The following is a 24,933-nucleotide window of genomic DNA, read 5'->3' on the forward strand; positions in this document are numbered from 1 at the left end:
TGTAGACCGCATTAAACACCACAAAACTTGGATTCCTCCCCTAAAATGGGGCTTCCCCCATACTGTAGAGTGAAATGCTCATTTATGTCTTGGGAGCCACAGAAAGCAGTCTTACTTACCTGTTCTCCGCTGCTCCAGCAGCCGGCATTCCCCTCTATTCTCCTCTGAGAGAGGGCTGTCCATTGGAGTCATCAGATCCAAAGCGGGGCTATGGACCCTGCATTGTACTTGATGCTATGGGGCCTGTGTTGTTTTTGATGATGTCAGAGGGGTCATGGGTCCTGCATTGTACCTGATGATGTCAGATGGGCTTTGGGTCCTACAATATACTTGATGACATCAGATGGGCTATGGGTCCTGCATTGTTCTTTATGACGTCAGAAGTGCTATGAGTCTCACATTGTACTTAATGACGTCAGATGGGCTATGAGTCTTGCATTGTACTTGATGACATCAGGAGGGCCTACGGGTCCTACATTGTACTTGATGACATCAGAGGGGCTATGGGCCCTACATTGTACTTGATGATGACAGAGGGGCTGTGGGCCCTGAATTGTACTTGATGACGTCAGAGGGGCTGTGGGCCCTACATTGTACTTGATGATGACAGAGGGGCTGTGGGCCCTGAATTGTACTTGATGACATCAGAGGGGCTATGGGCCCTACATTATACTTGATGATGACAGAGGGGCCGTGGGCCCTGAATTGTACTTGATGACGTCAGAGGGGCTGTGGGCCCTGAATTGTACTTGATGACGTCAGAGGGGCTGTGGGCCCTGAATTGTACTTGATGACGTCAGAGGGGCTGTGGGCCCTACATTGTACTTGATGATGACAGAGGGGCTATGGGCCCTGAACTGTACTTGATGACGTTAGAGGGGTTATGGGCCCTGCATTGTACTTGATGACATCAAGGGACATTCGACCATCAAAGCATACGGAAGAAGAAGCTGTGGGCACCAGTCTAGGAGCATGGTGGGAGAGCAGTATTGGGTAAGTAAAACTTATTTTTCTGTTCCCCTAGATATAAATGAGCATGTAAACCCAGCGGCGGGGGGGGGGGGGGGGGAGGTTGGTGTTAGTCCTCCTGCAAGAAGATTTTTGTTTTCCCTGAAAATCAGCTTTAAAGGAAAAGTGGAGGAGCACTGCCCAATGAATGCACAGGTGACACAGGAAGCTACAAAGCTACAATTATAACGGGGTCACCATCCTGACTACTTTGGAAGAAGCACCTGAATCACAATCTAGCTGAACAGGGGCGATGGATTAAACAGTTCAGCTATCTGCATCTCAGTTGTGTTGAGTCGTACTTTAATGCCCACGAAGCTGAAGTTGTGCTTTAAAGTTGTGTTATCTATATCTGAGGCAGAATCCAATGCTTGATCCAGTATGTCTGCCGGTAATCACCAGCAAAAGCGCCCCTTTCATCTGACGTACAACAAAGCGCTGGCTGGTAACTGCAGAAAACAAGACTTTTCTCAGGTCTGTGTGACTGTAGAGTTAGCATTTTTTTAAAATCTTTATTTTCAAAGCTTTATACGGCACAGACAGCTATCTTGTGTGTACTTCAAAAGTGAACCACCACCACTGGTCGCACTAACCCCTCAATGTCATCTATACCAGTGTTTCTCAACTCCAGTCCTCAAGGCGTCCCAACAGGTCATGTTTTCAGGATATCCCTCAGATGAAACAGCCGTGGTAGTTACTAAGGCAGTGAAACTGATCAAATCACCTGTGCAAAATAATGGAGAGCCTGAAAACATGACCTGTTGGGGCGACTTGAGGACTGGAGTTGAGAAACACTGATCTATACACATACAATGTTTTCTAGTACAAATTTAGAATTAATAGTGATATTAACCATCTATAAAGAACATTCCTATGAAATATTATATTCATGTGGAAAAAATAATGATATATTTAGGTGAAAAAATAAAGTCTGTATATCTATAGACTGAATATTCCATATTCCCAGGATAAGTCTTACCAGGTGGTCATAACATCTTAGAAAAAGTGAGCCATAAGATGCTTTCACAGTAGGTTGCATAAAGTTATATAATGTAGAACCAGGGATAGGACAAAGGGGGAGCAGCTGCCCCGGGTGCTGTGATATCACGTGAGATGGGGGGGGGGGCACCAGGAGAGTTTCTGCTGCTACAAGCTGACAAGAGTAGTGGCAGAAGCATCACTACTCCTGTCAGCTTAGTGTGAGAAGTAACCAGCTGAATCTGGAGAGGAGAGCCAGGAGGAGGTGTGGGCCGTGCTCCCTCTCTCTCCTCCTGCACCAGGACTGTAAGATTGGGACTGTGTAGAGTTTGCATACCCGCCCCATCTCCTCCCAACAAGGAATGTGGGTAGGGGTTGGGTAAGCAAACTCTGTGAAGTCCTGATCTGACAGTCAGTGGGGTTCCCCCAGCTGCGATCCCACACCCCTGCCGCAGCGGCATCTCTGGCAAAACTGTTAAAAGTCAGCTTGCCCTAGGCTCCTCCACAACTCTGACATGTCAAGATGAAGAAGACCTAGGAGGAAGGGCACCACACAGCCATCTGCCCCAATGCATCTGAGGTCTGTGTGTTTGAGGGAGGGGGAAATTGCACTTGGGACATGGTTGGGGGGGGGGCATTGTGCATTTTTCATGGAATTCCTTGCATTTCCTCCTCTTAGTAGCTAGCATTCAAATATTAATATGGCTGAAACAAAAACATTCAAGCCTAAACAAGGCCAAAAAATGCATCTACAAACGTGCAAAAAACGCTCTACAGTTGCCCAAAAATGCTCACACTCAAGTGTGACTGGGGGCTGAGTTTTCTTAATATTGGTTAATATGAGGTTTTGTTAATATTGGTAGTTCTCCAACTCCTCTTGCTCCAAGACAGATGTGTAATCAGGCTGCTGTGGCCCCATCTAGATGTTGCCTATCTTAGTTGGCATCACAGTTGAGTCTAATTTTCATTGAGAAATCCTCCACATTAGACACGAGTTATCTGTGCTCAGGAATAGATGTCTTTTTCTTACCGTCCGTCTCTCTGGGCTGCCCCTCCTTCGGTGACAGTCTTAACAAATATTCCAAGCTTCTCCAGCCCTGTGTCAGCTCCAACTCCCATTCCGATAATGCTAACACCAAGTCCGTCTTCATCTGGAAAAGCAATTGGGTAACAGCAGTGAGTAATCGATCTTATTATCCTAGAGAAAAATATGACACAAAGGGCTAAGAGTATGGTTTATAATAAATCTTCCAAATGCCTTCACCCGTCACATGAATGTCAACATCCCTCAATAAATCTGAGCAAAATCGTTAGTCTGGAAGGGACTTGGGGAGAAGTCCAATAGGCCAAAGTTGACACCACCAACACTGGCATCCAGGGAGCTCCCCGGATGCCAGTGTGACTTCCTCTGCTGGTGGTGTCAACTTTGGCCTATTGGACTTCCCCCTAAGTTTGGGGTTTTCTCCTTTGGGTCTGGTGTTTCTATACTCCCTGAAGTAATTATTTCTTGAACAGCTTTAATCATAGTAGAGGGCTGGTGTCCACAGATTTCTGTTGAGGGAGATAATCCTGGGTTCCTCCAAAACGGTGGTGTTTTTATCTGCTGCATGCTCTGATGATCATGGGTGGGGGGTTTTCTACAAATTCTCAGTTACCCTGAGAAAGAAAGCATTTTTGAAACACGTAGGAAATAGAGAATTTGCACCCAATATTTATATTGATAATGAAATGTGTATGCAACTTGAAATATGATTTTATGTAACCTGCTTTTTTAATGTTTTGAATAAAATAGGTTTAATATGGACTTTTTCTGTCGGCATTTCCGACGGACTCAGATATAGAACATGTTCTAAATATTTCCGTTTAGACGGAGTTTAGCCCGTTGGCAAGTCCACTCGTCTGTACGCGGCATAAGTGTTTGCCTGGCCAAATATATGGACTCACCTTTTATGGACATTTTTATGGAATTATTATATGGACTTGATTGATTTTGAAGTGAACAGCCTCAGATGATACACAGAGATGAAACAAATCTCCCTACAAGTTTTACTTGTATATCTGAAGTCTTCATCTTTATATACTGTTTAGAAAGTGCACATCCTGTTAGGAGATTTTCTTTTTCTGTTCAACACTGCAGTGAAGCCTGGGCATACAGCCAAGACAGCTGATTGGAGGAAAGGCACACACCTCCTCTCCTCATAAGTACAGACTTTCAGAGCTGATGGTTGAATAGTTCAGCACTCTGCTAATCTACTTATAGCATTCCCCCAACACAAAACCCCGGCTGCTTTTATCATATGTGACAGAGAACTTGTCAGGAGTTATTAGGCTGATAACAGAAGAATGGAGCAGGAGACAGCTACAGGACATTTTGAATAGAGATACGAAAACACTGCAGATGTATGTGCCCAACTCAAATTTCATGAATCGGGTTTACATCCACTTTAACGTTATATAATTGCAACTTTATTTGATACCGTATTCAGTACCCTCCAACCTCTGTTTTACTATTTTGTTTTTTATTTAGATTTTTATTAGGGATGAGCTGAACACCCCCCCCGGTTCGGTTCGCACCAGGACATGCGAACAGGCACAAAATTTGCACAAACACCGTTAAAGTCTATGGGACACGAACGTGAAAAATCAAAAGTGCTAATTTTAAAGGCTTATATGCAAGTCATTGCCATAAAAAGTGTTTGGGGACCTAGGTCCTGCCCCAGGGGACATGTATCAATGCAAAAAAAGAGTTTTAAAAACTGCCGTTTTCTCAGGAGCAGTGATTTTAATAATGCTTAATATGAAACAATAAAAATGAAATATTCCTTTAAATATCATGCAGGGGGGGGGTGTGTCCCTTTAGTCTGCCTGTAAAGTAGCGCATCTTTCCCATGTTTATAACAGTACCACAGCAAAATGACATTTCTAAAGGAAAAAATTCACTTAAAACTGCTTGCGGCTGTAATGTATTGTCGGGTCCCGGCAATATAGATAAAAATCCTTGAAAAAAATGGCGTGCCCCCCCCCCAGTCCATTACCAGGCCCTTTGGGTCTTGTATGAATATTAAGGGAAACCTCGTGCCAAAATTGTAAAAAAATGGCATGGTGGTCCCCCCCAAAATCCATACCAGGCCCTTCAGGTCTGGTATGAATATTAAGGGGAACCCCATACCAAAATAAAAAAAATGGTGTGGGGGTCCCCCCAAAAATCCATAACAGGCCCTTCAGGTCCGAGCACGCAACCTGGCAGGCTGCAGAAAAAGGGGGGAACAAGAGAGTGCCCCCCTCCTGAACTGTACCAACTGTACCATGTGAAGTCAGAGGGGGCGGGGTCACCCTTTTACATCACTGGGCGGCCCGCCCCTTAGCTATATAACAGCTGTCATCGTGAAAAGGCTGCAGTCGGTGGGATGCCTTCCATGGAGGCAGAGTTTTTCTGTTTTTTTTCTCGGGTCGTCGGCGCTGTGATTGAAGAGGGATTTACATTGCGGGACACTTTTTTAAAAATTTATTTATTTTTAATAAAGGAATTGTCCAAAACTGTCTCCTGTCATTTTTACTGTTTTGACACTTTTTGGTGAATGTGTAGGGGTACAATGTACCCGATACCCATTCCCATAGGGAGGGGGCCGGGATCTTTCAGATTCTGATAAGCCCCCCACCCGCAGACCCCCACAACCACCGGGCAAGGGTTGTGTGGAAGAGGTCCTTGTCCCCATCAACATGGGGACAAGGTGTTTTGGGGGGACCCCAAAGGACCCTCCCCATGTTGAGGGCATGTGGCCTGGTATGGTTCAGGAGGGGGGCCGTTCTCTCGTCCCCCCCTCTTTTCCTGTGGCCTGCCAGGTTGCATGCTTGGATATGGGGCCGGTATGGATTTTGGGGGGGGACCCCCACACAATTTTTTTTAAATTTTGGTGTGGGGTTCCCACTGAGATCTCACAGTGCATTGACGGTATCCAGTGCATTATGGGGCATTCCATGGGCGCTCAAATTTCCCACAAACGCCCCATAATGTTCTAAATTCGGCAAATGGGCGAACATCCGATGTTCCAGTCGAACTTACGTTTGACTCGAACATTGGGCTCATCCCTAATTTTTATGTTATTCAGAGTTGGAATGTGGTCATAGGGGCAGTGTATCATTATACTCTATAATTGCGCCATATACTCTCTTTAAGTTTATGGTTTATAAAACTGGACTGTATGGATTGGCTTTTGGTCTATCAAAGCTAAAAAAGGCTAATAAAGCTAATAAAAGCTGTATATACTTTTTGGGTCAACGCCCAGGATACTCACAAACCTCGGCAGTAGGTGCTGGTAAGAGACGTAGACCACCAAAGGTTACTGAGTCACTAAAGGAACAAGACCAAGAGACCAAGACCAAAGACTGGATGATCCACAAAGTAAGCAGTGGCACAGAAGGTATTGGCAGGGTTTGCCAGAAGCAACAATGGGCCAAAACAATAGCCAAACTTTTTTTTAGATACAACTATTTTGGTTGGAGATTCATCTGTATCTATCTTCTTTGGTTTTCACAATGTTTCACTTCATTGGTCCTGTCCATATTCTCCTTCCTTGCTGGTTAACACATTAAGCCCCTTTGTAAACTGAGAAAAAGGTCCTTGGAAATCATCTTGATTTGTTTGCACCAACCCTAATGATATAAAATATTGTAAGCATAAGTTACCAGTCTTTAGATATGATGGCTGCATTAGTTTCCTTTTTTTTCTCTTTATTTCTACCTGGTGAGTGGTGATCATGCTTCTACAATGACAATGTTCACCCTACTGCATCTATAGAGCATTGTTACCCTTGACTGCTCTCCTCTTTTGACCTACAAACACCCCCTCCCCTCCTCATCTGGATTACATAGGCAGAATCAACAAGTATTTTTCTGTACTTGAACTTAGCCTCAAAAAAGAAACTAATGCAGCCACTACATCTAAGGACTGGTAAGCTGCTATATATTACATTTTTGTTCTTGAGTTTAGATACACTTTAACCACTTCATGCCCACGCTATAACTGAAAGATGGCTACAGCGCGGCTATCTCATTCTGGGAGGGTGTCCATGGACATCCTCCCAGAATCACGTCCCCCGCGTGCCCCCTGGGGAGCGCTCCGGCGCGCTCTGTAATCACAGCGGCCCTTTACCATGTGATCAGCTGTGTCCAATCACAGATAAACAAACTTGCTGGTTATTGGCAATCGTTTCCTCACACACTGTGACTGCGTGAGAAGAGCGGGTAACCAGCAAGTGTCACAGGGGACATTTACACAGATAATCAGGGCGCTGATCATCAGGCCCATCAGTGCTGCCTATCAGTGCCCATCAGTGCTGCCTATCAGTGCCACATATCAGTGCTGCCTATCAGTGCCACATATCAATGCAGCATCGCCAGTGTCTATCAGTGCAACCCATAGGTGTGCACAGCCTATTGAATTAGGGTGCGCACCCTAAAGCTCAAACACACATGTATGTGTGTGTCTACATATATAGGACCCCAGAGCATTGATCTCCCTGCCGGCACAGTGGAAGAGAAGTACGTAAACCCTTCTCTTATGTCAGAACAGGTAAGATTAAGGAGATTATTCCCATCGCCCTTCTGCTACACAGAGCAATAATGCTAATGTGCATGGGGTGACTAGGGTGTGCCCAGGCACAACCAGTATACCCTGTGCACACGCCTATGGAGCAACCTATCAGCGCAGCCTCATCAGTGCACATCAGAGAAGGAAAAAAAATTACTCATTTGCTAAATTTTATAACAGAAATTAATTTATTTTCAATTTTTTTGCTATTTTTTTTTTTATCAAACAATAAAAACCCCAGTGGAGATTAAATACCACCAAAAGAAAGCTCTATCTGTCTAAAAAAATGATAAAACTTTCATATAAGTACAGTGTAGCATGACTGCGCAATTGTCATTCAAAATGTGACAGCGCTGAAAGCTGAAAATTAGCCTGGGCAGGAAAGGGGTGAAAGTTTTACAAATCACCCAAAACCAGGCAGTTTTCCTTCAAAACATAAAAAATATATAAATATGATTTAAAGTAGAGCTGCATGATCCTGGCCAAAATGAGAATCACAATTTTTTTGCTTAGAATAAAAAAAAACAAAAAACGATTCTCTCACGATTCTCGCGGCGTAAAATCTTTCACACCATACAAAAAAAATTGGGCTAACTTTACTGGTTAGTTTAAAAAAAAAAAATAATTAAAGTGTCATTTTTTTCCCAAAAAATTGCATTTGAACGACTGCTGTGCAAACACAGTGTGACATAAAGAATTGCAACAACCACCATTTTATTCTCTAGGGTCTCTACTAAATATATATATATATATATATATATATATATATATATAATGTTTAGGGGTTCTAAGTAATTTTCTAGCAGAGAAAAAAATGATTTTTAACTTGAAACCAATGAATGTCAGAAAAAAAGTTTAGTGTTTAAGTGGTTAAACTTCCCTCATTTTCACACCAAAGTGCATTCCTTTGATTTAAGCCCCGGTTCACACAGGGGTGACTGGTCAGGCGACTTAGCCGTTTTACAAGTCGCGTTCCGTTCTGTACTATGGAACCGTTCTAATAGGAATGACTCAAGTCTCTCCGACCTAGAAAAAGGTTCCTGTACTACTTTGGGACGACTTCTATAAAGAAGTCATTTTGCAAGCCGCCGCTGAAGTCTTGTGCAAGTCCGGGCTGCCCCTGTGTGAACCGGGGCTAAAGGACAACTTGTTACAATGTTTATACTTAAGTTTCACCGCTAAAGAATGTTGAGATTCTTGGCAGACTGCCTTTTTTTTTTCCTTTCTTTTGATGGCTGTCGGCTTTAGCAGAGCAGAGAGAATTCTCTACATAGAAAGAATCAGGAAATACTTTTTTCAAGATCGCAAGGGGAAAAAAATCGCGATAACAACTCTTAACGATTAATCGTGCAGCTCTAATTTAAAGTGGAGTTCCACCCAAAAAAAAAAAAAAATAAATAAAAGGTATTAATGTGCATGAAATAAATTTAAAAAAAACATTTGGAGAAATTTTTTTTGTTTTTTACTCACCTATTAATGTTGGTTGCTAGGGGGTCCCTCGTAATCTGCCTCTTAATGCCGCGTACACACGACCGGACTTTACGGCAGACTTTGTCCTGCGAACTTTTCGACGGACTTTACGACGGACTTTCCGAATGAACGGACTTGCCTACACACGATCAACCAAAGTCCGACGGATTCGTACGTGATGACATACGACCGGACTAAAACAAGGAAGTTCATAGCCAGTAGCCAATAGCTGCCCTAGCGCCGGTTTTTGTCCGTTGGACTAGCATACAGACGAGCGGACTTTTCAACCGGACTCGAGTGCGTCAGACAGGTTTGAAACATGTTTAATTTCTAGGTCCGTCAAACTTTTGAGAAAAAAAAAAGTCCGCTGGAGCCCACACACGATCGAATTGTCCGACGGACTGAGGTTCGCCAGACCAAGTATGCCGTAAAGTCCGGTCGTGTGTACGCGGCATTACTCAACTCGGCTCATTACGTCACTTCCCTCGGCGCCGGAAGGGAGATCAGCTCTCCCCCCTCCCTCTAGGCAATAATCTGGGACACATCACAGGTTTCAGATGATTGCGCGGCCAGTCACGGCGCGTGGCTCTCGCATGCGCAGTGGGTGCCCGGCTGTGATGCCACAGCCGGGCGCCCACAGTTACAATGCCGGCGCCGCCGAGCGGAGGGGGAGACGAGCGGGGCTTCGATCCCCCCGCATCGCTGGACCCCGGGACAGGTAAGTGTCCGATTATTAAAAGTCAGGAGCTGCAGTATTTGTAGCTGCTGACTTTAATTTTTTTTTTTTTAAGCGGAACTCCGCTTTAAAGTAATGTGGTGTATCACAAGTAGCAACTGTTTGAAACCCCCCCATTAAGGGGTTAAAAACGAAGAAACATAAATGGGAAATGTTATTCTAGTGAACAATTAATATTTGAGATTGTTTAATAAACAACAGCAGATAATTGTGTATGTAAAGTCACAGCCTTGTCTGGTACATGGTTGGGACTTTGCAGACTACAGACTGATGTTCCTTATTAAATATCACTTTCTGCAGCTTGTTCTCTGGAATTGGGGCTATTAAAGAAACATTCATCATTGCTACACCGCTGGGTTTCTTCATTGAATATTCACTGCAAAGAATCTGCTCATGGTCACTTCTGTCCCGGAGACAAAGGGAACAAACCTAGTTTAGGACTACACCGGATTAAATAGGTAAAATGTAAAGCATATCTAAACCAGAAGTCCTTAAATATGGTGGCTACATTTTTTTTTTCATTTTTTTCTTGCCAATCAATTGGGATTGGGATTAGAAATCCCTGCAGAAATGTATTACATTGCATATTGGCATAAAAGACGCAGGAGTCGATGCTTTAGCCGCGTCAGGCGTTTTTACAGCTTAACGTTGCTGCTCCCGAATGCCCTGGCCCTGGGCTTTGTTTTATAGATTGAAAATGCCTATGCCACTTACAGCTCCTAAACGCCTATATGTGCATGGACACATAGAATAACATGGAGAGGTGCATTGAAGCTGTAAAAAAAAAAAACGTCTGACACTGCTAAAACCGGCAGGAAAAACGCCCTGTGTGCACGAGGCCTTAAAGAGGAACTGCAGTCTGCTCACATAATTTGTAATAAAAAACATCTTTGTCATTCTGAAGCTTCCCTCCAACCACATTGCTTATTTTTTTATATATACTGTGATTCTGTACTTGTTAAATATGCTGCACGCAGTCTGGCTGCAACCATTTTAACTGTGGGCAGCTGAAGCTGCTGCCTGTTCACTTCCTGGATTTACACAGACACACAGAGGCACACCCCGAGCTCTGCAGCTCTCACTGGCCCTCTTATGGCTCATCCCCCCCTCCATTCCTGGCAAACTCTCATGAGAGTGAGAGAGAGCTGTGCATGATGTCATAAGCCCAGGCTAATGACCAGACAAGAAACAGGAAGTGGGCTGTATAAGGTATTTGCTGGCAGAAAAAAAAATGTTTTATTATCCAAAGTTAAAACAACAAGGGCAGAAGATTTAATAGATGGAAGGATGAAAAAATGCCCCGTATACACGGACCGAATGTCAGAAGACATTGGCAAGTTAAAAAAAAACAGCCGTCATTCGACCCATGTGTATGTGAACGGAAAAAAAACCTCATAGTGTGTACCAGGCTTTTTTTACTGATGATAGATAGATAGATAGATAGATAGATAGATAGATAGATAGATAGATAGATAGATAGATAGATAGATAGATAGATAGATAGATAGATAGATAGATAGTCAAACACTTGCCTTAACCAATAATGTTTAAGTAGACTGCTGGACATTGAGTCTGTGCCTGATCATCAGGGTTAAAGAGGAAGTAAACTCTGCTGTTTCTTTTTTGTCACATTATGTGACACTTACCTGCAAACGAAGCCCTCGTCGCCCCCGCTGCAGGCCACATCCAATGGCTGCATATGATGGGCACAGAGGCTGCATATGATGGGCACAGTGGCTGAAATTGATGGCACAGTGAGGCTGCAATTGATGTTTTTTTTGTTTGCGCCACCCCCCAAAATGTTGAGCACCAGCCGCCACTGCAACACCAATTATGGGGCACTATTCCACCAACTGACACCATTGATGGGGCACTATTCCACCAACTGGCACCAATGATGGGGCACTATTCCACCAACTGACAAAATTGATGACACTATTCTTTCCATTAATACCAACAATGGGGCTTTCTTCCTCCCATGGCAATGTTTATGCCCACTGATGCCAGGGCCACAGGCCACAGTCCAGCCCCCCTGAAACCTGAAGGACTGTAAACTGGCCCTTTGCTTAGAACATTTGGAGACCCCTAGTCTAATTGAAGCAACTTTCACTAAAATCCATCTTCAAAATAAAGGCCCCCCCCTTCAAAGAGGACATGGAATACTCACATCTCCTGCTGTCCTCATTGCAGATCTCTGCAGTGATGAAGAGATACTTCTGGCTGGAGAGCCCACAGAACCCGACATTCTGGAAGTGTTACATTCCTGGTTCCCCTCCATGCTCAATGGTTTGATCTACGGACCCCTCATTACTACTGTATCCCGCAGTGACAAAGGGACCACTGGGAGTAACCATAGCGCCAGATGGGAAAGCGGAAAGCCTACAGTCCCGTAAGTGTTGGATTCTGCAGATTCTTTAGCTGGCGGTTTCTATTCATTAAAACAGAGATCTGAAGTGCGGGCAGCAGGAGAGCTGAGTATTCGATGTGTTCTTTGCAGGAAGTCCCTAATTTGTAAGACTGATTTCAGGAAACAGAGTTGTTTTAACTTGTGTTCTCTGATGTTCGTTATACATGCTCATACACAAGTATGTAATTGTTCAGTTATTTGTATGCCACCATGCCTTATGAAGAGAACTCAATATTCCCAAACGCTTGCACCGCAAAATGTATTCAGTTAGATATTGCCTATGTTTTCACATTTCAGTTGGTATCCATTGGTAATATAGTACCAGACTTCAGAAAACCGGCAGCACACTCAAATTTCCAGGGCAAGTAAAACAATTTTAACGTACTGAACAGAATACAACATGGACCCCTGCCCTTAATCAAAGGCTTAAAGCAATTATACATTCAAACATACACTATATTACCAAAAGTATTGGGACACCTGCCTTTACACGCACATGAACTTTAATGGAATCCCAGTCTTCGTCCGTAGGGTTTAATATTGAGTTGGCTCACTCTTTGCAGCTATAACAGCTTCAACTCTTCTGGGAAGGCTGTCCACAAGGTTTAGGAGTGTGTCTATGTCTAATTCATCCCAAAGGTGTTCTATTGGGTTGAGGTCAGGACTCTCTACAGGCCAGTCAAGTTTCTCCACCTCAAACTCGCTCATCCATGTCTTCATGGACCTTGCTTTGTGCTCTGGTCCAAATCATTTGGTGGAGGGGGGATTATGGTGTGGGGTTGTTTTTCAGGGGACAGGCTTGGCCACTTAGATCCAGTGAAGGGAATTCTTAAGGTGTCGGCATACCAAGACATTTTGGACAATTTCATGCTCCCAACTTTATGGGAACAGGTTGGGGATGGCCCCTTCCTGTTTCAACATGACTGCACACCAGTGCACAAAGCAAGGTCCATAAAGACATGGATGAGCAAGTTTGGGGTGGAGGAACTTGACTGGCCTGCACAGAGTCCTGACCTCAGCCTGATAGAACACTTTGGAATGAGTTAGAGCAGAGACTGCGAGCCAGGCCTTCTTGTCCACATCAGTGCCTGACCTCACAAATTCGCTTATGGAAGAATGGTATTCACAGTATGAGTCCACCGTGTTTTACATAAGATTAACGGAGAACAAAGGAAGCGGCCATGGAAATTACCATGCCTTCTGCCCTGATAACCCTGTAGTGTGTTGTGAGTGCAATTTTATATTTTTATATAAAGTATTTTATATATACAAGTACCGTGTTCTACTGACCTTGCATCCATTTTTTACTGTTTTACTGCACCTGCACATCAGAAATGCTGGATCCGGCCCTGAGAAGTACACTGAATTATATTTACAAACCCATTATACACTATATGGCTAAAGCAGTGGTCTCTAAACTGCGGCCTGGGGGCCAGATGCGGCCCTTTGCTTGCTTTTATCCAGCCCCCTGGGCACTATTTTCATCCACTGATACCAATAAAGGGACAGAATTCCTTCCAATGACACCAACAAAGGGGTGCTGTTCCTCCCATCGGCACCAAAGATAAGACATTGTTTATTCTTACTGACATTGAGACCTTTTCTACTCCCACTGGCCACAGTCTAGCCCCCGTTAAGTCTGAAGGACATTAAACTGGCCCTTTGTTTAGAAAGTTTGGAGACCCCTGGGCTAAAGGACTGTGGACACCTGACCATCACACCTTTAGGAACTTTTTGGCCACCACAATCCAAAACAATGGGCATTCATATGCAGTTGGCCCCCACTTTGCAGATATTAAAGCCACTGAGAAGACTTTCCTCAAGGTGTTGGAGTGTGACTGTGATTATTTTTATTTTTACCTCAGATTTGTGAAGCTGGACAAGAAGACCTGGCTTTCAATCAGTCTACCAATTAATCTAAAAGCTGTTCAGTAGAGTTGAGGTCAGAGCTCTGTAGACCATTCAAGTTGCTCCACACAAAAAGGATCAAACCATGTCTTTACAGAGTTGGTTTTTCGAACAGGGTCATAGTCATGATGGAACAGAAAAGGGCCTGCTGCCACAAGGTTGAAAATGCACAACTGTCTAAAATGTCTTTTGTATGTTGTATTACAGTGCGGCCCGGGGTCAGATGCTAGCCTTTGCTTGCCTTTATCTGTCCCTTGGGGTACTATTCCAGCTACTGACACCAACAATGGGGCATAATTCTTGCCACCGACATAAACAATGGAAGATTATTCCTTGCACTGATACCAACCATGGGAACCCTCCCACCCACTGACACCAATGATAGGGCACTAGTTCTCTCACTAATGCTAATGATTTGGCACTATTCCCCCCACTGACGCCAATGATGGGGCACTATTCATCTCACCAATACCAATGATGGAGCACTATTCTTCCTAATGATGCCAATGATGGGGCACTATTCCTCCCGCTTATATCAACAATAGGGCACTATTCTTCCCACTGATGCCAATGATGAGGCACTATCCCTCCCACTGACGCCAGCAATAGGGCACTATTCCTCCCAGTGACGCCAATAATGGGGCAATATTCCTCCTACTGACTCTAATGATGGGGCACTATTCCTCCCACTGACGCCAATAATGGGGCAATATTCCTCCCACTGACTCCAATGATGGTACACTATTCCTCCCACTGACAGCAATTATGGGGCACTATTCTTCTCACTGACGCCAACAATAGGGCACTATTCCTCCCAATGATATTAATGATGAGGCACTATTCCTCATACTGACACCAACAATGGGGCACTATTCCTCCCACTGACAGCAATTATGGGGCACTATTCCTCCCACTGATATCAATGATGAGGCACTATTCCTCCCACTGACACCAACAATGGGGCACCAATCCTCCCACTGACACTAACAATAGGGCACTATTCCTCCCATTGACTCTAAAGATGGGACACTATTCCTCCCACTGACAGCAATTATGGGGCACTATTCCTCTCACTGACACCAACAATAGGGCACTATTTCTCCCACTGACACCAACAATGGGGTACTATTCCTCCCACTGACACCAACAATGGGGCACCATTCCTCCCACTGACACCAACAATGAGGCACTATTCCTCCCACTGACACCAACAATGGGGCACCATTCCTCTTATGAACAATATTTATCAATACTATATTATTATCAATATTCGAGCATAACTTCTCCCATTAAAACCAATGATAGAGCACAGTTCCTCCCACTAAAGGTTTGGCATTGTTTACTATCACTGACCCCAGGACATTTTCTACTCCCACTGGCCCCATTCCGGTCCCTATAATGTCTGGAGGACAGCAAACTGGCCCATTGTTGAGAACGTTCGGAGACCACTGTCATTACCGGTACCCTTCACTGGAAACACCCAAAGTCAATCATTTGGAGGGTTGCTCACATACAGTATGTTTGGCCATAAAGTATACACACATCTAGCTGGCCAGCAGAGGTCAGTGTCAGGCTTTATACACAGCTTGTAATAAAACGCCATTATAATTATACACAGAGCAGCGATGAAGTAGACGGAGCTGTAGGGAAGAACGCTAGACCAGCAAATCCTTTACTCTATGGAGCGTATGATCGATGCATTGGCACCTCCGGCCAGGCAGATACATGGAAGGCAGCTGAAGGTCGTACAGGCCTGACTGCAGGATCCGGCTGTCCATTATACGCTGAGCGACCCACACCTGCCCCTTGTGTGCTGAGCGACCCACACCTGTCCCTTGTGTGCTCAGCGACCCACACCTGCCCCTTGTGTGCTGAGCGACCCACACCTGCCCCTTGTGTGCTGAGCGACCCACACCTGCCCCTTGTGTTCTCCAACCACTGTCACTAACAGCCAGAGAAAGCTTGCAGAATCTTCATTAAAGGAGGACTCCGAGCTAAACATAACCTTCAGCAATAACTTTGAAAAGGGAAAGCTATTCCGGCTTGCTTTTTTTTTCTTTTTTAGATGCACAGTTTAAACATTAAATAAAAATTCACGTAAAGTGAAAAGAAATTAAAAAAAGTGAAGACTTGCTATGTTATAGGGAACATTTAGAAATGCCAAGCAGTATACTGAAAAATGTGCCCTTTGTCTGGAATTCCTCTTGAAAACTAGTAGTACACTATGGGGGTGTGTTGCTTAACCACTTGCCACCCACGCCAATTCTGACATTTCTCTCCTACATGTAAAAATCATCATTTTGTTGCTAGAAAATTACACAGAACTCCCAAACATTATATATGCTTTTTTAGCAGAGATCCTTGAGAATAAGATGGCGGTTGTTGCAACTTTTTATCTTGCACGGTATTTGTGCAGCAATTTAAAAAAAAAAAAAAAACAGTAAAGTTAGCTCAATTTTTTTGCATAATATGAAACAGGATGTTACGTCGAGTAAATAGATACCTAACATGTCACGCTTCAAGATTGCGCACCAAACTTCGGTACCTAATAATCCCCATAGACGACGATTTAATTTTTTTTACAGGTTGCATGTTTTGAGTTACATAGTAGGTCTAAGGCTAGAATTATTGCTCTCACTCTAACGTTTGCGGCGATACCTCACATGTGTGGTTTGAATGGCGTTTACATAGGTGGGAGCCTCCTCTCGCCGCCTATAAGAACAATCAAGCGGCTGAATATCTGAATGATGCCTGTAGCTAAAAAAAAAAAAAAAAAAAAGAAATGCACTACTTATCTATCAAAAAGTGTTTCCCAGCGCTAAATCTTTCATCCAAATTCTAAATTGCTGCATTTGTAGATTTTAAAAGCCAATATAAAGGCATAGTAGTGGTAAATAAAAAGCCCTTGTGGATGTAACTAATCTTTTTTTCAGGTAATTCTCCCTTAAGGGGGTGTGTCCTATGCCTACATACTTTTGCTAATAGGTGTCCCTCATTCCCATCTCAAAATGTTGGGAGGTATGCAGTGGCGTCTCCAGCTTTCATATTTAGGGGGGGCACACGGGGGGACAGGGACAAAAGTAGGGGGGCAAATATAAAATGCAATTATATTTATATATATATATATATATATATATATATATATATATATATCCTGGGGCCCTTTACTACGACCCCACAACGGGCCCTTTCACATGTTCTGCAGTGAGCTCCCTTCCTACTGTATTGGGGCCCCCCAGGTAGGCAGAAAACAAGATATATGTGTCACCAGCATACCAAAAAAATATAAGGATCCAAAGCAGTGGGAGAACTATCAGGGTTGCAAAGGTTGTCTTGCCACCGGGCCCTGGTGTTCTGTCACTGTGGGGTTCCCCAGCCTCCTCTTGCTGTCCTGCCCCTGCTATTGACAGCGCTGGTCTGGCATCTCTTGGAATTTACAGGCTGGTTCTCCTGTCCTAAGGACGGGAGAAATCAGTCTGTTTTTTCAGTAACTGAGAGTCCTGGTGGAGTCCTTCCTGCAACTTGCTCTTCTCCCTGCCAATGAGGATGCAGGTGAAGGAGCAGATCAGGCGGCCGTGGTTGTGTGAGCGCTCGCATTATGCAGTGTCAGCGAGCAGAGGGAGGGGGGAGGAATCACCCACAGGAGCTGACTGGGGACTCTCTCCCTCTTAGACATTGATTTTTTGCAAAAAAAAAAAAAAAATTTTTTTTAATTGGGGGGGTGGGGGGCACATGGTGGGGCACAGCACAATGTTGGGGGGGGGGGGGTCAGGGCCCCCTCTGCCCCCTCCCCTAGGGACGCCATTGGAGGTATGGTAAATAAACCCCTCTGTGTCCAATTTGTCCACCGCAATATTGCAGTCCCGCTATAAGTCATTGATCACCGCCATTACTAGTAAAAAATAAATAAATAAAAATATCCCATAGTTTGGTAGACGCGATAACTTTTGCCCAAATCAATCAATATACGCTTATTGGTATTTTTTTTTTTTTAACAAAAAGTATGTAGCAGAATATATATTGTCCTAAATTGATGAAGAAATTCGATTTTTTTCAATTTTTTGTTGGATGTGTTTTATGGTAAAAAGTAAAAAATATTGTTTTTTTTATTTTTTATTTTTTTTTTTATAAAAATGATCGTTTTTTTTTTGTTTATAACGCAAAAAATAAAAACGCATAGGTGATCAAATACCACCAAAAGAAAGCTCAATTTGTGGGAAAAGAAGGACACCAATTTTATTTAGGTACAGCGTCGCACAACCGCGCAATTGTCAGTTAAAATATGGCAGTGTCCTATCACAAAAAATGGGCTGGTCATGAAGGGGTTGGGGGGGGGGGGTGTGTGTGTAAACATTCTGGAGGTGAAGTGGTTAATGACACCCCCACGCATCGGAAAACGTGATGCGTTTTCATGTGCACAAAACCACATGATGCCGCAGCAGGGTGGGGACTTTTTCCCACAACGGGTACAGAGCAGCCCATTCAAATGAATGGTCTGCTGTGCATATGCAAATATATTTGAACCTTCTCCCTGAGCCCGGGCCCCTGTGTGAACTGCTTCTTCAAAAAGAGCATTTCTATGGATATTCATCAATTTAAACGCTTGTTCATAAATGACTGAGAAATTCCGCAAGGGATGTTCTCTGTAGGGATTACAATTTTGGGATGTTCTCTGTAGGGATTACAGTTTTGGGATGTTCTCTGTAGGTAGATGGATACCTTGTTTCGTAGCGTCTATCAGGCCATTAAACTTTACAGAATGGATTATTTTCTCCACAGGGTAGAACTGGGCTGTGTCGTCCTGGAAAATGGTCCATGCAGGTAAAAAGTTAAAACCTCTGACAGTCTGTTTTTTGTTTTTTTCCATCGGTGTCCCATTGAGGAGAATTTCCTTCCTTCCTGCCCTGTAGACACAACAGGAAGTGAGAGGAAATGTCTCCAAAGTTGGGAAAATGCCCCTTTAGACAATTGTTGTCAAACACATGCCCCCCATTGGAAGATTTGTCCTCTATTCCTCTTTTGGTGACAACTCAAAATGATTGATTTTCACTTCACGCTCTGAATTGATGACAAGGGTCATCTGAATCGAAGAGGGTCTGATATCTCCTTAGCAGAGACACGGGCAGCAATAAAATGGCTTTAGATACTCTTTTTTTTTTTATAAACAGCTAAGATAAAAAATGGCCCGAAACTAATATAGTTTCCTTTTCACTTCATGTAGTCATCAGAATACAAGCTTAGTGCAATAATGGTCCTTTAACTGCTTCAGCTCTGGAAGGTTTACCCCCTTTTATAACCAGGCTATTGTTTGCGATACGGCACTGCGTTACTTTAACTGGCAATTGCACGGTCGTGCGACGCTGTACCCAAATACAAATTGAGTTATTTTTGGTGGTATTTGATCACCTCTGTGGTTTTTATTTTTTGAAAAAAAAATTTTTTTTTTTTACTTTCTGCTATAAAACATATCCAATTAAAAAAATGTAAAAAAATCTAATTTCTTCATCTATTTAGGCCAATATGTATTCTGCTACATATTTTTGGTAAAAAAAAAAAATCCCAATAAGCGTATATTGATTGTTTTGTGCAACAGTTATAGCGTCTACAAACGATGGGATATAGTTATAGATTTTTTATTTATTTATTTATTTATTACTAGTAATGGCGATGATCAGCGGCCTATAGCGGGACTGCGATATTTTTTTGGAACCAGTGACACTAATACAGTGGTCAGTGCTAAAAAAATGCACTGTCACTGTACTAATGACACTGGCTGGGAAGGGGTTAACATCAGGGGCAATCAAAAGGGTTAAATGTGTTCCTAGGGAGTATTTTCTAACTGTGGGGGAGGTTCTTGTACTGTGCGAAGGCAGAGATCCATGTTCCTGCTTAGCCGAAACACAAGAGCACAGCCTTACCTTGTCACAGAACGGCGATCTGCCTTGTTTACATAGGCAGATCGCCATTCTGCCTGTGCCTCGAACGATCGGTTGAGTTGCTCCCTCTGTGTCCAATTACAGCGGGAGTGAGTCGCTGGCGGCGCTCATGCGCCCCAGACCCGGACGTGCAGAATCACGTACCTGTACGTGATTCTGCGCACAGGAGCCACCTCCCAGCAGTAAATGTACGTGGGAAAGTCGGCAAGAGGTTAAGCAGTGTCTACTATCCTGTAAACATGTTAAACAATGGATGGATCCAGGGCTGGCCAAAGACATTGTGCTGCCTGAGTCCAAGAATGAAATGCTGCTCCCCCACCTCTACCCAAAAAAAATAAACCACGCCCGCCAAAAGGCCCCCACATCCATTATTTTATATCATGATAATTAAAACTAAAATTACATTTATCAGGAAGTCAGATTTACATGCAACAGCACCTTGTCTATATGCAAAATTAAAGACATACCGTTATGTTCAATTCCAAGGGGCGTGCTAAGGCAGTATATAGACAGGCTAGGGTAGTATATGGACAGGATAGGGTAGTATATGGACAGGATAGGGTTGTATATGGACAGGCTAGGGTTGTAAATGGGCACGCTAGGGTAGTATATGGACAGGCTAGGGTAGTATATGGACAGGCTAGGGTAGTATATAGACAGGCTAGGGTAGTATATGGACAGGCTAGGGTAGTATATGGACAGGCTAGGATAGTATATGGACAGGCTTGGGTAGTATATGGACAGGTCTATAGTAGTATATGGACAGGCTAAGGCAGTAAAGCGGCAGGCTAGGGTAGTATATAGACAGGCTAGGGTAGTATATGGACAGGCTAGGGTAGTATATAGACAGGCTAATGTAGTATATGGGTGGGCTAGGGTAGTATAATGGCAGGCTAGGGTAGTATATGAACAGGCTAGGGTAGTATATGGACAGGTTAGGGTAGTAAATGGGCACGCTAGGGTAGCATATGGACAGGCTAGGGTAGTAAATGGGCACGCTAGGGTAGGATATGGACAGGCTAGGGTAGTATATGGACAGGTTAGGGTAGTAAATGGGCACGCTAGGGTAGGATATGGACAGGCTAGGGTAGTAGAGGCCCGAGGGGCAGTTGTCATCATGACACACAAAACTGCTGGAAAAAAAATCTTAGTCGTCAATCTGCTGGGTAAATAGAAGAGAAAGAGAGGCGGTCGTGGTTCCGTTTGCTGCCCTTCTCAAAGTGCTGCCTGGGTCCAATGGACCCACTGGGACCCATGGTAGGGCCAGCCCTGGATGGATCCCACGAAGCCACACATCAATGCAGACCCACTGGTATTGGAATGAATGGCAATCTCAGCCTGTGCTCCCACCATTGCACACCCCCAGCGCGTTTCACTCCGCCCCTCGGAGATTAATCATGGGGAACTGTCCACAGTGTTAGACAGACATCACTGTGCAAAGGGTTTGATTGGCTTCCACTGCTTCCCCCTCTGATTACTTCAGTGAAGGGATTATAGGAAACTGATATCAAGACAGATTTGGGTTCTACTACTAGCTGTAGAAAAAACTTTTTTTTAATGATGGCATAACTGTAATAGTAGATATCATTATACCTGTCAGGAGTTCACATTTATATTTCACTTAGCTGAAAAGCACACCTTTTTCTAGATCCACGGGGAATATATCCAGTTTTTCCACTCGCTTCTCCAGCTCATATTCTGCCGAAGCCGCTACTGGGTCCACTTCCTCATTCCGCCGGTCATAGTCTTCGTTGGAGTATGTGTTGAACACCTGATGAAAGAAAACAGATTTCTTCCTTAAAACATCTGAAAATCATTTTCTTCCGATCAAAGTGGCAGCATAGATTGATGACATAATCGTCCCGTGAGACCCGTGTTATGAGTTATTGCAACAATTAGACAACACATTACCAAGCATGAAGACTGGAGAGAATTCAAAAAAGGGTTCATAGAATTCCACTAAAGAATTTATGCTTGTTCTAAGGGCTCATGTACACTACACAGGCATATGGTTTTATGTAGGAACCTGCTGGCAGCCAGATCCTACGGAAAATGTGCCCACACTGCATCTCAACTCATACAGACATATACCCCATATAAAGTATATTAGTATCAGCAGAAATGTGCCAGGGCCGACAAATAGCGTAACACAGTGTGTAATACAGTGTGTAATAGCTGTAGGTCAATCTGGACATGGGCAGGACCAACAACTAACAATAGTGTGTAATGACTAAAGGCTAAGGTCAGTCTTGGGATGGACAGGGCTGACAACTCACAGCAGTGTGTAATGACTGAAAACTCAGGTCAATCTGGGCATGGGCAGGGTTGATAACTAACAATAGTGTATAATGACTGAAGGCTGAGGTGCATCTGGGCATTGGCAGAGCCAACAACTAATAATAGTTTGTAATGACTGAAAACTAAGGTCAATCTGGGCATGGGCAGGGCCCACAACTAACAATAGTGAGTTATGACTAAAGGCTGAGGTCAGTATGGGCATGGGCAGGGCTGACAACTAACAGCAGTGTGTAATGACTGAAAACTGAGGTCAATCTGGGCATGGACAGGGTCGATAACAAACGATAGTGGGTAATGTCTACAGGCTGAGGTCAATCTGGGCATGGGCGGGGCCCACAACTAACAATAGTGTGTAATGACTGAAAATGGAGGTCAACCTGGGCATGGGCAGGGCAGACAACTAACAATAGTGTGTAATGACTGAAAATGGAGGTCAAGCTAGGCATGGGCATGGCAGACAACTAACAATAGTGTGTAATGACTGAAAATGGAGGTCAAGCTAGGCATGGACAGGGCAGGAAACTAACAATAGTGTGTAATGAATGAAAGCTCGGGTCAATCTGGGCATGGGCAGAGCTAACAACTGATAATAGTGTCCAATGACTGAAAACTAAGGTCAATCTGGGCAACAACAACAACAGTGCATAGAGCGCTTAATGGAATAGGTTTCCATGGCTGAGCAGCTGCATTCAAGCCTTACATCACAAATTGCAATGCAAAGCGTCGGATGCAGTGGTGTAAAGCACGCAGCCACTGGACTCTAGAGCTGTGGAGAAATGTCCTCTGGAGTGACAAATTACGCTCCTCTGTCTGGCAATCCGATGGACAAGTCTGGGTTTGGCAGTTGCCAGGAGAATGGTACTTGTCTGTCTGCATTGTGCCAGGTATAAAGTTTGGTGGAGGGGGGATTATGATGTGGGGTTGTTTTTCAGGGGGTGGGCTGGGCCCCTTAGTTTCAGTGAAGGGAACTCTTAAGGCATCAGCATACCAAGACATATTGGACAATTTCATGCTCCCAACTTTGTGGGAATAGTTTGGGGATGGCCCCTTCCTGTTCCAACATGACTGCGCACCAGTGCACAAAGCAAGGTCCATAAAGACATGGATGAGTGAGTTTGGGGTAGAGGAACTTGTTTGGCCTGCACAGAGTCCTCAACCCGATAGAACACCTTTGGGATGAATTAGAGTGGAGACTGTGAGCCAGGCCTTCTCGTCCACATCAGTGCCTGACTTCACAAATGCACTTCTGGAAGAATGGTCAAACATTCCCATAGACACACTCCTAAACCTTGTGGACAGCCTTCCCAGAAGAGTTGAAGCTGTTATAGCTACAAAGGGTGGGCCAACTCAATAATGAATCCTACGGAGTATGGACTAAGACTGAAATTACATTAAAGTTCATGTGCGTGTAAAGGCCACCATTATTTTGGTAATATAGTGTAGTTTTATCTATATATTTAGACTATATTGTGTTGTGCCTTCAGAGTTGGTATTCTGCACACCTTGGTTGTAATGAGTGGTTATTTGCGTAACTGTTGCCTTTCTATCATCTGGAAACCAATCATCTGCCCATTCTCCTCTGACCTCTGCTATCAGCAAGGCATTTTCCTCCACACAACTGCCGCTCACTGAATATTTTCTCTTTTTCTGTAAACCCTAGAGATGGTTGTGTGTGAAAATCCCAGCAGATCAGCAGTTTTTGAAATACTCAGACCAGCCCGTCTGGCACCAACAACCATGCCACATTCAAAGTCAGTGAAATCCCCTTTCTTCCCCATTCTGATGCTCGATTTGAACTTCAGCAAGTCGTCTTCACCACGTCTAGATGTCTAAATAATTTAGTTGCTGCCTTGAGATTGTGTTATCAAGCAATTGAACAGGTGTACCTAATAAAGTGGCTTGGGAGTATATAGATATATATACATACTGTATATATATATATATATATATATATATATATATATATATATATATTAAGTATTCCTTTAAAAATACTAGAAAGTCCCATCAACATAGTAAGAGTTCTTTTCTGCACAATATTTGTAGGATGACATAAAAGCATTCTGCAATAATTGGATGAGATAATTCCGGTGAGGATCTTTCAATCATTTTTTTGCATCCTGGCAGTGAAGGTTAGTGAGGCTTTAGGTAACCGGCAGAGCCTGCCAAGCCTTCTTGCTGGGTACCGTCCAATCTGTCAGATGGTTTCCCATAAAATGCATCTAAAACTCTTCTTGCCAAATATTCATATTCATTTATAGCAACATAGAGCCCGGGGGGACGTCTCATTAAGCCATAGATGTGACTTTAGACTGCTATAGTCTCCAACACCCATCTGAATCCACCATGCTATTTAAAGGGCATCTCCACTTTCCTACAAAAAAATGTTTTACGTTTTTTTTTTTTTTTTTAAAGACAATCTGTCACATGGAGCACTTTAATATGCAGCAGATCACTAATTAAACATGTTTCCAACAAATGTATCAGGGTGCAGATTAATATTGCCATGAAATGTTTAATTCAATGTGGCCGCCATTCTGTATAGAAACAGGGCAGGTGTCCAAAACTCCCAACTGTGGTGCAATAATAACTTGTAATTTTG

The 24,933-nt window shown here is 43.7% G+C and overlaps 1 protein-coding gene across 2 annotated transcripts in view; it reads right to left on the reverse strand.

Annotated features, from left to right (window-relative positions):
- PPP1R9A (protein phosphatase 1 regulatory subunit 9A) overlaps window positions 1–24,933 on the reverse strand; it is a 342,676-nt gene that overhangs the window by 144,719 nt on the left and 173,024 nt on the right. For both annotated transcript variants that reach the window (XM_073629582.1, XM_073629581.1), the window contains exons 3-4: window positions 21,672–21,804; window positions 3,017–3,137 (exon numbers count right to left, since the gene is read on the reverse strand). In XM_073629582.1, the coding sequence (XP_073485683.1) occupies window positions 3,017–3,137; window positions 21,672–21,804 (254 nt within the window). The remainder of the gene's footprint in view (window positions 1–3,016; window positions 3,138–21,671; window positions 21,805–24,933) is intronic.

The sequence above is a fragment of the Aquarana catesbeiana genome, linkage group LG05, assembly GCF_042186555.1.
Source record: "Aquarana catesbeiana isolate 2022-GZ linkage group LG05, ASM4218655v1, whole genome shotgun sequence".
NCBI classification, from domain to species: domain Eukaryota; kingdom Metazoa; phylum Chordata; class Amphibia; order Anura; family Ranidae; genus Aquarana; species Aquarana catesbeiana.